Source organism: Scyliorhinus canicula, chromosome 5 (genome assembly GCF_902713615.1).
Source record: "Scyliorhinus canicula chromosome 5, sScyCan1.1, whole genome shotgun sequence".
Classification (NCBI taxonomy): domain Eukaryota; kingdom Metazoa; phylum Chordata; class Chondrichthyes; order Carcharhiniformes; family Scyliorhinidae; genus Scyliorhinus; species Scyliorhinus canicula.
This window is the reverse complement of record NC_052150.1, coordinates 213,815,841-213,831,310: the sequence shown is the minus strand read 5'-3', so window position 1 is coordinate 213,831,310 and position 15,470 is coordinate 213,815,841. Positions and strand designations below refer to the sequence as shown.

At 51.9% G+C, this 15,470-nt stretch overlaps 1 protein-coding gene across 3 annotated transcripts in view; it reads right to left on the bottom strand.

The window, feature by feature from the left end:
- The window catches only part of obscnb (obscurin, cytoskeletal calmodulin and titin-interacting RhoGEF b), an 896,193-nt gene that overhangs the window by 502,419 nt on the left and 378,304 nt on the right, over positions 1-15,470 (bottom strand). For all 3 annotated transcript variants that reach the window (XM_038798455.1, XM_038798456.1, XM_038798458.1), the window contains one exon: positions 9,372-9,638. In XM_038798455.1, the coding sequence (XP_038654383.1) occupies positions 9,372-9,638 (267 nt within the window). The remainder of the gene's footprint in view (positions 1-9,371; positions 9,639-15,470) is intronic.

Here is a 15,470-nt window from a genome sequence, read left to right as displayed (position 1 = left end):
GCGGATCCTCCTGGGGCAGGGGCTGCGGTGAGGTGCGCTGGGGGAGGGTGAGTGGCGCGGGAGTGAATGAGGCAACCGGAGGGGTGTCGGGTCGGGGGCCGTGGGTGGGGATCCAGCGGGTGCCAGGTCCCAGAGGAGACTGTGTCCTGACGCCCGTCGGGGTGCGCCACATAGGCGTACTGCGGGTTCACGTGTAGGAGGTGGACCCTTTCGACCAAAGGGTCCGACTTATGGGTCTGCACATGTTTGCAAAGGAGGACGGGTCCCGGAACTGTCAGCCATGTTGGGAGTGAGACCCCGGAGGTTGAAGTCCTGGGGAAGGCAAGGAGACGTTCATGGAGGGTTTCGTTAGTCGCAGTGCAGAGGAGCGATCGGATGGAGTGGAGCGTGTCGGGGGGGACCTCCTGCCACCGGGAGACCGGGAGATTTTTAGACCGCAGGGCCAGCAGGACGGCCTTCGAGACCGTCCCGTTCTCCCTCTCCACCTGCCCGTTTCCCCGGGGGTTGCAGCTGGTCGTCCTGCTCGAGGCAATGCCCTTGCTGAGCAGGAACTGACGCAGCTCATCACTCATAAAGGAGGATCCCCGACCTCTGTGGATGTAGGTGGGGAAACCGAACAGGGTGAAAATACCGTGGAGAGCTTTAATGACCGTGGCAGAAGTCATATCGGGGCATGGGATAGCGAAAGGAAAACGGGGGTACTCATCGACCACGTCCAGAAAGTACATGTTGCAGTCGGTGGAGGGGAGGGGCCCTTTGAAGTCCATGCTGAGGCGCTTAAAGGGGCGGGAGGGAGGCCTTCACCAGGTGCGCTCGATCTGGCCGGTAGAAGTGAGGCTTGCACTCCGTGCAGACCGGGCAGTCTCTGGTGATAGTCCTGACCTCCTCAATGGAGTAAGGCAAGTTGCGGGCCTTGATGAAATGGAAGAACCGGGTGACCCCCCGGGTTGCAGAGGCCATCGTGGAGAGCCCAGAGTCGGTTCACTTGTGCGCTGGCAAATGTACCGCTGGATAGGGTGTTAGGGGGTTCGTTGAGCATCCCGGGGCTATACAAAATCTCGTAATTATAGGTGGAGAGCTCGATCCTCCACCTCAGGAACTTATCGTTTTTTATCTTGCCCCGCTGTATATTCTTGAACATGAAGGCAACCGACTGTTGGTCAGTGAGGAGAGTGAATCTCCTGCCGGCCAGGTAATGCCTCAAATGCCGCACAGCTTCCACAATGGCTTGGGCCTCCTTTTCGACAAAGGAGTGCCGAATTTCAGAGGCATGGAGGGTGTGGGAAAAAAAGGCCACGGGCCTGCCCGCCAGAGTTACGTCCGATGCATCGCTCTCGACCTGAAAGGGGAGGAACTCGTCGACCACGTGCATCATGGCCTTGGCGATCTCTGCCTTGATGCGGTTGAAGGCCTGGTGGGCCTCAGCTGTCAGGGGAAAAACTGTGGACTGAATGAGTGGGCGGGCGTTGTCCGCATAGTTAGGGACCCACTAGGCATAGCAAGAGAAAAACCCCAGGCATCATTTCAGGGCCTTGGGGCAGTGGGGGAGGGGGAGTTTCATGGGGGGGTGCATGCGGTCGGGGTCGGGCACTTGAACTCCATTTTCCACAACATAGCCAAGGATGGCTAAGCGGTTGGTGCGGAACATGCATTTCTCCTTATTGTATGTGAGATTAAGGAGTTTGGCGGTGTGGAGAAATTTTAGGAGGTTAGCGTCATGGTCCTGCTAATCGTGGCCGCAGATGGTGACGTTGTCTAGGTACGGGAAAGTGGCCCGCAGTCCGTACCAGTCAACCATTCGGTCCATCTCACGTTGGAAGACCGAGACCCCATTAGTGACGCCGAAGGGAACCCTAAGGAAGTGATAGAGGTGGCCATCTGCTTCGAACGCAGTGTATTCGCGGTCCTCCGGGCGGATGGGGGGCTGGTGGTAGGCGGACTTCAGGTCCACTGTGGAAAAGACCCGATACTGTGCAATCTGATTGACCAGTATGCGTGGGAGGGGGTATGCGTCGAGCTGCGTGTACCGATTAATGGTCTGACTGTAGTTAATGACCATCCTGTGCTTCTCCCCAGTCTTTACTACCACCACTTGGGCTCTCCAGGGGCTGTTGCTGGCCTCAATGATGCCTTCCCACAGAAGCCGTCGGACCTCCGACCTGATGAAGGTCCTGTACTGGGTGCTGTACCGTCTGCTCCTGCTGGCGAAGGGTTTGCAATCCGGGGTGAGGTTCGCAAACAAGGAAGGTGGATCGACCTTAAGGGTCGTGAGGCCGCATATGGTGAAGGGCGGTAGCGTCCGAATTTTAAGGTTAAGTTTTGGAGGTGGCACTGGAAGTCCAGGCCGAGTAACAGGGCAGCGCAGAGGTGGGGGAGGACGTAGAGCCGGACGTTGCTAACCTCTACGCCTTGGACAGTGAGGGTCGCGATGCAGTAACCCCGGATTTCCACGGAATGGGATCCGGAGGCCAGGGAGATTTTCTGGGTAACGGGGTGTACCGCGAGGGAGCAGCGCCTTACTGTCGTGGGGTGGATGAAGCTCTCTGTGCTCCCTGAGTCAAAAAGGCAGGACGTCTTGTGCCCATCAATTTTCACCGTTGTCGTTGTGGTCGCGAGGTTGTGGGGCCAGGACTGGTCCAAGATGATTCAGGCGAGCTGCGGCCGATGCTGGGAGGTTCCGGGCTGGTCAGTGGTGGTGGCAGGCGATGAACGGCCAGACGAACTTCCCGACGAGCAGGGGTCCTGAGGCGCCATCCAAAATGGTGCTGAAGATGGCAGCGCCCATGGGCGCACATGGCGGGCGGCATTAAAGATGGCAGCGCCCATGGGCCGCACGTGACCTGCGGAGAAGAAGATGGCGGTGCCCACTGGCCTCATGTGGCTTGCGAGGAGGAAAATGGCGGCTCCCCTGGGTCGCACGTGGTGGGTGTAGGAACGCTGGGCCTAGAAACAGCGGCGACCGACTGGGCCTGGCACACAGAAGCAAAGTGTCTCTTCTTTCCGCATCCATTGCAGGTTGTGCTCCGGGCATCGCTGCCGGGAGTGTTTGTTCTGCCCGCAGAAATAGCATTTGGGCCCCCGGGGTTGGCTGGCTGCCGCACAGCGCAGGCCTGCGGTAAGCTGGAGTCGGTAGCTGGTGGGGCCCACAATGCCCATGAGGGTGCTGTGCGGTCGGGAGCATACGATTGGACGTTACGGGAGGCCACTGTTAACATGTTCGTGAGTTGCCTGGTTCCCGCAAGATCAAGCGTACCCCCTTCCAATAGGCGCTAGCGGACGTACACAGACCCCATGCCCGTAACGAAGGCGTCTCAGATTAAACGTTCTGTGTGCTGGACTGCCAAAACTGCCTGCGTGTCACAGTTCCTCCCCGGGATGTGCAGGGCACGCCAGAAATCATCTAGGGACTTACCGGGGAGTTGCTGTCTTGTGGACAGGAGGTGCCTGGCGTATAGTTTGTTGACTGGCCGAATGTAATGTCCCTTCAGGAGTTCCATTGCTTCAGAGTAAGTGGCCGCATCCCAGATGAGAGGAAAAATGTCAGGGCTCAGGAGCTTCTGCGAGTACAAGGGTTTCTCAGCGGATGTTCGGAGGTAGCTTTCGAAGCAGGCTAGCCAGTGGTCAAAGGCGGACGGAGCGTTGGCTGCTTGAGGGCTCAGCTGCAGGCGATCAGGCTTGTTGTGAAGTTCCATCATTTAAAAAATCTTGCTCAATAAATTGATGCACTATCAATTACTGCAAAGACGAGAGTAGTGGAATAATCGGAGCTTTATTGAGCAAAGATGTTGTGCCTCCTGTCGCTGCTACCAGAGTGGCTGCAGCACCAGCGAGCACACACATTTGTACGCCGCCTACTGGGTGGAGCCAGCAGGCAGGGATTTACCCATGTACCTCTAGTATATGAGTCTTACTGCACTACATATAATACAGCTAGTGGTGACTACCACAGAGAGCATCTGAAAAGCTGCGGCGCCCACGATTTTGGCGTAAAAATGGATTCTCCGGCCAATCGTCGAACACGATTTAGGCGTTGGCAATCGGAGAATCCGCCCTCAGTCTGTGAAATGGAGAATCCCGCCTGAGGGGTTTGTCTTATGAAGAGAGATTGAGCAGTTTAGGCCTATACACTCCAGAATTTCGAAGAATGAGGGGAGATCAAATTGAGGTATATAAGATGAGAAAAGGCATGGATAAAGTGGACGTAGAGTGGATGCTTCCTTTTGTGGGGCAATCTAGAACGTGAGGTCATAGTCTCAGGATAAGGGGTAGCAGATTTAAAATAGAGATAAGGAGAAACCACTTCTGCCAAAGGGTCGAAAGTCTGTGGAATTCGCTACCCTAGAGTGCGGTGGATGCTGGGACAGTGAGTAAATTTAAGGAAGAGTTAGACAGATTTATTGATCAGTATTGGGTTGAAAGGTGCAGAGAACGTGTGGGACAGTGGAATTGAGGCCATGATGAGGTCGGTCATGATCGTATTGAACAGTGGAGCAGGCTCGAGAGGCTAAAATGCCTGCTCCTGTTCCAAGTTCTTATGTTCTAAAAAATAACTATTCTGTCTAATTATACCTTCCAGCTCTTGGTCGGTAGCCTTGTAGTTAACAGAACCTCAAACACAAATCTGCTGTTCTTGATTAATATGAGGATTACTCGATTAATAAGGGGATCAGGGGTTATGGGGAGAAGGCAGGATAGAGAAGGGGATGAGGAACATATCAGCCATGATCGAATGATGGAGCAGACTCGATGGGCCGAATAGCCTAATTATGCTCATTATTTTATGGCCTTATGGACTGGAGAGATCACAAATTTGGTGAGGGAACAGCTGATTAGAGAAGCAAGAATTCGGCAGCCGGCGGAGGCGGGATTCACGCCGCCCCCCGGCGATTCTCCAACCCAATGTGGGGTCGGAGAATCCCGCCCAATACCACCATCCGAACAAGGGACCACAAAGATGTCCGCATCACCCATGCCACGACCGGAGCCGATGACTACTGGACTTACCACCAACTAATCCACTCTACCATTTCCATTACCCTGGCTCCAAACCGGCACAGGCAGAAAAAGCTCAGTCGGCACCTCACAGCTAACCTGACAACGAAGAACGAGCCAGAGCCACAGAATGCCCACACAACCTGGTCTGCCTTAAAAACCACCATAATCAGTCCCTGCGAGGACATGCTCAGGCTCTTGACCAGGAAACACCAAGACTGGTTCAACGAGAACGATAATGAGATCCAGGATCTCCTCGACCACAAATGCAAGGCATTCCTGAAATGGCAATTCCATAAAAACCTGAGTGAGAGGAAACAAGCCTTCAGGCAACTGAAGGCCGAGGTGCAACAAGGAACTCCAGACCTAAAGGACAGATGGTGGGTGAAAAGAATGCAGGAGACTCAGCAACTCACCGACAACCACAACGTGAGCTGTTTCTTCAGCGCAATTAAAACAATTTACGGTCCAACTATCCAGGGACCTAACCATCCAGAGCCAAAAACTGATAGGTGTTCATCAAAGACAGAGAGGCAGTCAATGCCCTCTGAGGAGAACACTTCAAAGACATCCTCAACCAAGAAGGCATACAGCATGCTTGCCTTCATTGGCCAGGGCATTGAATATAAGAATTGGCAAGTCATGTTGCAGCTGTATAGAACCTTAGTTAGGCCACACTTGGGAGTATAGTGTTCAATTCCGGTCGCCACACTACCAGAAGGATGTGGAGGCTTTAGTGGGGGTGTTAATGAGGGCATTGCTATGAGGAGCGGTTGAATAAACTCGGTTTGGAGAAGGTCAACTCTTCCTCCTCGTGTGCGAGACTGAGCCTCATTCAATTTAAGGTGCTGCATAGAGCTCACATGACGGGGACAAGGATGAGCCGGTTCTTTGGGGGTGAGGACAGGTGTGTCAGATGTCTGGGAAGCCCAGCGAACCATGTGCATATGTTCTGGGCATGTCCGGTGCTGGAAGGGTTCTGGAAGGGGGTGGCAAGGACGGTGTCGAAGGTGGTGGGGTCCAGGGTCAAACCAGGATGGGGGCTTGCGATCTTTGGGGTCGGGGTAGAACCGGGGGTACAGGAGGCTAGGGAGGCCGGAATACTGGCCTTTGCGTCCCTAGTGGCTCGACGAAGGATATTAATTCAATGGAAGGACGCGAGGCCTCCAAGCGTTGAAACTTGGATTAACGATATGGCTAGCTATATTCAGCTAGAAAGGATCAAATTTGCCCTGAGAGGGTCGGTACAGGGATTCGCCAGGCGGTGGCAACCTTTCCTTGACTTTTTAGATCAGAGATAGACGTTCGGGGTCGTGGCAGCAGCAACCCGGGGGGGGGGGGGGGGGGAGGGGGGGGGAGGGGGGGGGGCAGCAAGGGTCGTGGGGGGACATGCACGACTGTAACGCGGGCAAGTCTGCTCGCTGCTCATGTCTGAAACTGTAGGCTGCCTTGTTTGTTAAGGTTGCCTGGGGGGGGGGGGGGGGGGGGGGGGGGGGGGGGGGGGAGAGGACTGGTGCGCGCGAGAGGGCGGGCGAGGGAGGGACATTTGCCTAGAGGGATTGTGTTGTAAATAATTTAAAAATTAGTAGGGGTAAATGTCTGTATGGAAAAACTCTTTCAATAAAAATTATTTAAAAAAAAAAAAAAAGAATAAACTCGGTTTGTTCTCACTGGAACAACGGAGGTTGAGGGGCGACCTGATAGAGATTAACAAAATTATGAGGGGCATAGACAGAGTGGATAGTCAGAGGCTTTTCCCCAGGGTAGAGAGGTCAATTACTAGGGGGCATAGGTTTAAGGTGCGAGGGGCAAGGTTTAGAGGAGATGTACGAGGCAGGTTTTTTACACAAAGGATAGTGGGTGCCTGGAACTCGCTGCCGGAAGAGGTGGTGGAAGCAGGGACGATAGTGACATTTAAGGGTCACCTTGACAAATACATGAATAGGATGGGAATAGAGGGATACGGACCCAGGAAGCGTAGAAGATTTTAGTTTAGACGGGCAGCATGGTAGGCACGTGCTTGGAGTGCCGAAGTGCCTGTTCTTGTGCTGTACTTTTCTTTGTTCTTTGTTCTAAGACACTGCCTTCAAAGCCCTCGACACCATCTCGCAACATACGACCCGCCACCAACCCAGCGCAACCTCAGGTTGCTGTGAGGTCAAAAAAGCCATCTGACAGCTGAAAAACAACAAGGCCTCTGGCACAGATGGAATCCTCGAATAAATATTAAAATGCGAAGGAGAGGCATTCTTGACAAGAATCCACAACCTCATCACCCTTGTCTGGAAGGAAAAGAGCATGCTGGGTGATCTCAGACACACTTTAATTGTGACCATCTTCAAGAAAGGAGACAGGTCTGACTGGGGAAATTACAGAGCGATTTTCCTTCTCACTGCCTCGGGAAAGGTCATCACGAGGATACTCCTCATCTGCCTCCTTCCAGTGGCTGAAGAGCTCCTCCCGAAGTCTCAGTACGGCTTCCACCTATCAACAAGGTAAATGGACATGATCTTCAGTGCACGGCAAATCCATGAAAAGTGCAGGGAGCAGCATCAAAATCTCTACACGGTCTTCTTCAATCTCGCAAATGCCTTTTACTCTGTCAACCGTGAGGGATTGTGGAATATCCTTTTCAATTTAGGCAGCCCGCAGAAAATTGGCATTATTCTCCACCTGCTCCATGATGGTTTACAAGCTGAGATCCTCACCAACGTAACCATCACAGACCCAAGCATGTGTGCAACCTGGGTCAAACAAGGCTGCATCATCGCACGAGTGCTCTTCTCCATTTTTCTTGTAGAAACACTCCTCCCCTTCACGAGAAGCTCCCCTGTGCAGTGAAATGAATCTACCGGACAAGTGGGAAATTGTTCAACCTCCAACGCACCAGGCCAGAACCAAGACACCCAACCTCTGTCATCGAACTGCAGTATGCAGACGACACCTGTGCGTGCGCACACTCAGAAGACAAGCTAGAAACCCTCGTCAACACGTTCACCAAGGCATATGAGAGAATGAACCTCAAACTAAACATCCGGAAAACAAAGGTCCTCTGCCAGCCTACTCCTACCACACAAAATTGCCCCCTAACCATCAAAATCCATGGTGAGCCCCTGGACAATGTGGATCATTTCCCATACCTCAAGAGCCTCCTCTCAGCGCGAGCAGAAATTGACAATGAAATCCAGCATCGGCTCCAATGCACCAATCGCGCCGGCGCGGACGCCTGAGGAACAGTGTTCAAAGACCGAGACCTCAAATCCAGCACGAAGCTCATGATCTACAGAGAAGCCATGGTCCCCACCCTCCTGTATGCATCACGAACATGGACAATGTACAGCAGACACCTCAAATCCTTGGAGAGTTATCATCAACATTGCTTCTGCAAACTCCTGCAAATCCATTGGCAGGATAGGTATACCAATGTAAGTGTCCTCTCCCAGGCCAATATCCACAGTATCAAAGCACTGGTCACGCTCGACTAGCTGCGATGGGTCGGCCACATTGCCCACTTGCCCGATACAAGACTCCTGAAACAAGGGGCTAGGCACCTTCGGGGGCTAGGCTGGCGCTGGTGGGGTTGGCGCCGCACCAGCCGGCGCCGAAGGGCTTGGCGCCGCTCCAACCGGCGTCGATGGGCCTCTGCCGGCCGGCACGAGTTGGCGCACGCACGGGAGCGTCAGTGTGTGCTGCCGTCATCCCAGCGCATGCGCAGGGGGGTTCTTCTCCACGCTGGCCATGGCAGACTGTTACACCGGCCGGCGCGGAGGGAAGGTGTGCCCCCAAGGCACAGGCCCGCCCGCGGATCGGTGGGCCACGATCGCGGGCCAGGCCATCGCGGGCCAGGCCACCGTGGACCCCCCCCCCGGTGCTAGATCTCTCTCCCCCCCCCCGAGGACTCCGCAGGCCGCCCGCAAAGCCAGGTCCTGCCAGTAAGGGCCTGGTGTATTTTACTCTAGCGGGACCTGCCGAAAACTGGCGGCCACTCGGTCCACCGCGGGCCGGAGAACCGCCGTGGGAGCCGCTGCCAACGGCCCCCGATCGGCGCGCCGTGATTCCCGCCCCCGCCAAAAAACCGGCACCGGAGAATCTGGCAACCAGCATCAGGGCGGGATTCACAGGACTGTTTAGAAATACTTACAAAAACACAAGGGGTGGGATTCTATTTCCCGCCAGCCCCGTTTTCCGGTGCGGTGCCCCCCCCCACTGGCAGCAGGATACTCCGATCCGGTAGCCGGCCAAGGGAGATTCTCATTGTGTCCATCCCAGGCCGTCGGGACACCCATGGGCATGGGTGCGTTGCCAGCAATGCGGAGGATCCCGCCGAAGGAGAATCCCGCAGGTGATTTACCTCCCAAGAGTAAAGTTGATTGTCCTACCTTTGACTTTCAAACAGCTCTTTGTCTTCTTGTCACCAGAATCACAGGTATATTCTCCAGAGTCTTCTAGCTTTAGATTGTGAATGAGCAATTCAACAGTAGAACCATTTTGCTTCATTTCATGTTTGTCACTTGGATGAAGTGAAAGTGATCCCTTTCTCCACTTCACTGGGGCATCTGCCTTAGTAAGCTCACAACAAAATGTGGCCGTATCTCCCTCGTGAGCTTCCATATTCTGTAGCTCTTTTTTGAAGTGCACAGGCAAGGCTAGGAGAGAAAATAATTGCATCTACTTAGCTCAAGAAGATCATAAATGACACAAACACTATTTTCAGAATTTTCCATCCTCAAACCTCTGAACTCAGAACAGCCTGATATTATTGTACTCATAAAGAGAATGCAATGGATATTATAAATATTTCGCAAGGTGCTTCTTATTGAAGAGAGCGTACAAAAATGGATAGACAATAAAAGGAGGTAAAGAGGTTAAAGAGAACGTTTGTATGCCAGCAAGATGCAGTGCCAAGTTTATGCTGTAAAATTTCTCGGTCAGGAATTTCTCCCAATCTCATAAATTCAGGAGGCAGTTCATAGAAGGAGGAACTCCAAGGAAGCTCATGGTCAAGGATTCCGTGAAGCACTACTGCAGGAAAAAAAGCATACAATTACTGTGCAAGAGTGCCAATTTCTTGATTCTAAAAAGGAATCAGGAGAATTCACTTATCTCATTATACCATCGTTTGAACATTGAAGGCTTCAAGGAGCTAACTCTAACCTTGGCTTATAGGATCAAATGAAAGAGGAAAATGAGAAGGCCATTTGGCCTATTGAGCCTGCTCTGCCACTAAATGAGATTATGGCTGATCTGATTGTGGGCTGAACTCCACTTTCTTGTCTTCCTTGGCGATCAAAAATCCGTCTAACTCTACCTTAAATATATTCAATGACCCAGCTTCCACTGCTCTCTGTAAGAGAAGCGATTCCTTCTCATCTCCGTATTAAATGGGAGACCACTTATTTTTGAAACTGCCACTCCCAGTTCTAGAATCTCCAAAGAGGGGAAATATCCTCTCAGCATGCACCCTGTCGCAGCTCCCTCAGAATCTTACATCTTCCAATAAGATGACCTCACATTCTTCTAAACACTAATGTGTATGGGTCCAACTTCCTCAACCATTCCTCATAAGACAACCTGTCCATACTTCTCTGAACTGTGACAATGCAAATATAGCCATCCTTAAGTAAGGAGACCAAAAATGTACGCAGTATTCTAGATGAGGTCTTGCCCTGTACAATTGTGGAAGGATCTTTTTACATTTAAACTACCCCCCCCCCCCCCCCCCCCCCCCCCCACCCTTTCACCCTGCAGTAAAGGCCAACATTCCATTTGCCTTCCTAATTACTTGCTGTACTGACATAACCTTTTGTGATTCACATCCAAGGACACCCATTCTTCTGTACTGCAGCATTCTACAGTCTAGCTACATTTGAATAATATTTTGCTTTCCCATTCTTCCTGCCAAACAACCTCGCATTTCCCCACATTATATTCCATCTATAATGTTTTGGCCACTCACTTAATGCATCTAACCCTTGAAGACTCTTTGTTTCCTCCTCACAACTTGCTTTCCTACCTATCTTTGTATCATCACCACATTTGGCCACAATATAGTTGGTCACTTCATCCAAGTCATTCATAAATAGTTGAGGCCCCAGCATTGATCGCTGTGGCACTCCATTTATTGGTTTGGCAATCTGAATCTGAGGAAACCTGAGGGGCTGGTTTAGCTCACTCAGCTAAATCGCTGGCTTTTAAAGCAGACCAAGCAGGCCAGCAGCACGGTTCGATTCCCGTACCAGCCTCCCCGGACAGGTGCCGGAGTGTGGTGACTAGGGGCTTTTCACAGTAACTTCATTGAAGCCTACTCGTGACAATAAGCAATTTTCATTTCATTTCATTTCAATTAGTTAGCCAGTCCTCGATCGATGGTAATAAATTATCCCCGACACTGCTCTTTTCTTGTGCAGTAAAATTTTTTGTCTCTTGGAAATCCAAATATACTTCTTTTGCTGTTTGTTACATCATTAAATTTGTCAAACACAATTTCCTTTTCACAAAAACATGTTGACACTGCCCTGTTGTATTATGATCTCCTAAATGTCCTACAACTACCTTGTTAATAATTAGTTCCAGCATTTTCCTCATGCTAGATGTCAGGCCAACTGCCTATAGTTTCCCGCTTTCACTCTCCCACCTTTCTTGAATCAAGGATGTTATATTTACGGTTTTCCAATCCACTGCGACCATTTAGGATCTATGGAATTTTGAAAGATTCCAACTAATGCATTCCCTATCTCTGTATCCACTTCTTTTAACATCCTAGGATGCAGGCTATCAGATCTGTCAGCCTTTAGTCACATTAGTTTTCTGAGTACTCTTTTTCTACTAATCATGATTGTTTTAATTTCCTCCCTCCTTTTTGCACCTTGCATTTGGCTGATAGAGCTAACCCTGCCAGGGATAATACAAGGTCAATCTGTTTAGAAAGATTTTTTACCTGAGTTTTTTTTTACAAATAACAACCTGTTTAGATAAATATCCCAAGGTGTTTCATGCAGACATCAGACAATTTGATAGATGTGGGGAGAGATTCTCCGAGCCCGCGTTGGGTCGGAGAATAGCCGGGGGGGGCGCGCGAATTCCGCCTCGCCGCTCCGACGTCGGGCCGCCGATTTTCCGGTGACCGGAGAATTGCACTGGCGCAGATGCCGCGGCGATTCTCCGCACTCGACGGGCTGAGAGCCCGCCAAGTTCCGCCAATGTCGTTCGCGTATGGTCCTATCTGGCTGTGGGGGCCGTCCTGGTGGGGAGGCGAGAGGAGCCAACTCCGGGGGGGGGGGGGGGGGGGGGGGGGTGCTTCACGGGGGCTACCAATAGGCAGGCATGCTCATTCCGGGAGGGAACCTATGTTCCTCCTCGCCGGGCCCCGCCATGTTGCTCGGAGACCAGCGTGGAGACGGCCGTGGCGGGCACGCGCGGACCCATGCCGGCCATGTAGGGCCGGCTTTCGGTGCTGGAGCAGCGCACAGCACTTCGGCTCTGTTCTAGCCATCGAGGAAGGGGAGAATGACTGGGCCTGGAGGCCGTTGACGCCGGCGTCGCTCGCGCCAGTTTTGTCGCCGGCGTCAACACTTGGCCGGGATTTTGGAGAATACCGGCCGTGTATGCATTGGAGAGAGTTCAGAAAAGATTCATGAGAATGGTTCTGGGGATGTGGAACTTCCATTGCATAAGATAGGGTTGAGAGAAGATTTGATGGAGGTTTTCAAAACCATGAGGGGTTTGGATAGAGTAGATCGGGAAAATCTCTTCCCATTGGAGGATGGATCAAGAGTCAGAGGGCAATGATTTAAGGTAATTGGCAAAAGAAGCAATGGGAACATGAGGAAAATCTTTTTCACAGTGAGTCATTAGGATTTAGAATGCACTGCCCAACAGTGTGGTGGTGGCAGGTTCAATTGAAGTATTCAAGAAGGAATCGGACTGTTATCTGAGGAGTAGGAATATGCAGGACTGTGGGGAGAAGGCAGGCTAGCAGTACTTAGTAAACATAGAACATAGAACATAGAACAGTACAGCACAGAACAGGCCCTTCGGCCCTCAATGTTGTGCCGAGCCATGATCACCCTACTCAAACCCACGTATCCACCCTATACCCGTAACCCAACAACCCCCCCCTTAACCTTACTTTTATTAGGACACTACGGGCAATTTAGTATGGCCAATCCACCTAACCCGCACATCTTTGGACTGTGGGAGGAAACCGGAGCACCCGGAAGAAACCCACGCACACAGGGGGAGGACGTGCAGACTCCACACAGACAGTGACCCAGCCGGGAATCGAACCTGGGACCCTGGAGCTGTGAAGCATTTATGCTAACCACCATGCTACCCTGCTGCCCCTAAAGTACTCCAATAGTAAGCCAGTGCAGATACGATGGGCCAAACAACCTCCTTCTGTGCTGTAGCCATTCTGACTGTGATATTGAGTTACATAAATAGATATGCGAACTTGGTGTGACTTGGGTAAGTGGGTCAGAGTGGGAGTGATCAGGGTGAGTGGCCCGAGAGCAAATGGTAAGCTTGGCTTTCTTAAAGGTATTGGCTTGATGTTTCTGCAGCGGGGTGTGAGCAGTTTGGAAACACTAGTTCTAGTATGATGACCATTTTGTAGTTTGGATTAATAACACTAACCCTAGCCCTTCATTTTAATAAAAAACTAAACCAGTATTATTGTAAACCAGCCAGATGAGTTATGCAAACAGCCTCAATTGTGAGACAATTAAAGAATAAGTAATTCATTAATAGATACGTTAGAAAGACTAGAAATGTAATTTGGAACACAAATGTTTATACCTTTATAATTTTTATAATTATGAAAATATTATTAAAATACAGACTCTAAAGTACTGTGGGAATAAGATTATTTTGTATTCCTCAGGCCACAGGATAAAGAGATAACATGAATGTTCACCTTAACTAGGAGGACTGCATAGGCCCTTGTCTAGGAGACCTCAACTCCAAATGACAGATAGCTATGTCAACCAATTACTGGCCGAGACACAGTAATTCTCAAGATAAGAGACATAATTTGATAAGAAGCATTGGGGGGATTCTACATTGGCCGCTAGCCAGTGACAGGAATCGCATTAGCCCGGTGAATTAGGTGGGAGGCAAAAAACTGGACTGACGCCATTGCGAGTCTCCCGACTTACCCCACCAGCCCAGTTCACTGGACTAATCCCGAAGATGGTAGGATTGTCGTATGAGGAGAGATTGAGAAGACTGGGTCCGTATTCCCTAGAATTTCGAAGAATAAGGGGTGATCTCATTGAAAGAAAATACTTACAGAGCTTAAAAGGGTGGATGTAGATCAGATGGTTCCCCTGCCTGTCTAAAAACAGGGGAAATAATCTCAGAATATCAGGTAGCCTATTTAAGCCTCAGATGAGGAGTAATTTCTTCATTCAGCATTGTGAATCTTTGGAATTATGTACCTCAGAGGGCTGGGGAAGTTTAATTGAGAAATAAATCAATAGCTTTCTGGAGACATGAAGGGATATGGATATAGTGCGTTATACTCTGACCCCCTGCCAGGCCGGAGAATCGCCGGGGGAGGGGGCGGTGTGAATCGCGCCCCGCCGCCGGATTCTCCGGCGCAGGATTTTCGATGGGGGCAGGAATCGCATTGCGCCGGTCGGAGGCCATTGGCTGTGCCCCCCCCCCCCCCCCAGCGATTCTCCGCACCATAATGGGCCGAGTGGCCGCCCGTTTTCGGCCAGTCCCACCGGCGTAAATCAAACAAGATCCTTACAGGCGGGACCTGGCTCTGTGGGCGGCCTGCAGAGTCCTCAGTGGGGCGCGGGGAGATCTGGCCCCGGGGCGGGCCCCACGGTGGCCTGGCCTGTGATCGGGGCCCACCGATCTGCGGGCGGGCCTCTGCCGTGGGGACACTCTTTCCCTCCGCGCCTGCCGGTGTAAAGGTCAGCCATGGCCGGCGCGGAGAAGAAACCCCCTGCACATGCGCTGGGATCACGCCAGAATACGCTGGCGCTCCCGCGCATGCGGCAACTCACCCCGGCCGGCGGAGGCCCTTTGGCGCGGTTGACGCGGCGCTAACCCCACCGGCGCCGGCCTAGCCCCTGAAGGTGCGGAGGATCCGGGCGGCCCAACGCCAAAGTGGTTCATGCCATTCTTCGGTGCTGGTACGGCCCGCCCCGCCAGATAGCGATGAATCATAGAACATAGAACAGTACAGCACAGAACAGGCCCTTCGGCCCTTAATGTTGTGCCGAGCCATGATCACCCTACTCAAACCCACGTATCCACCCTATACCCGTAACCCAACAACCCCCCCCATTAACCTTACTTTTTTTAGGACACTACGGGCAATTTAGCATAGTCAATCCACCTAACCCGCACATCTTTGGACTGTGGGAGGAAACCGGAGCACCCGGAGGAAACCCACGCACACAGGGGGAGGACGTGCAGACTCCACACAGACAGTGACCCAGCCGGGAATCGAACCTGGGACCCTG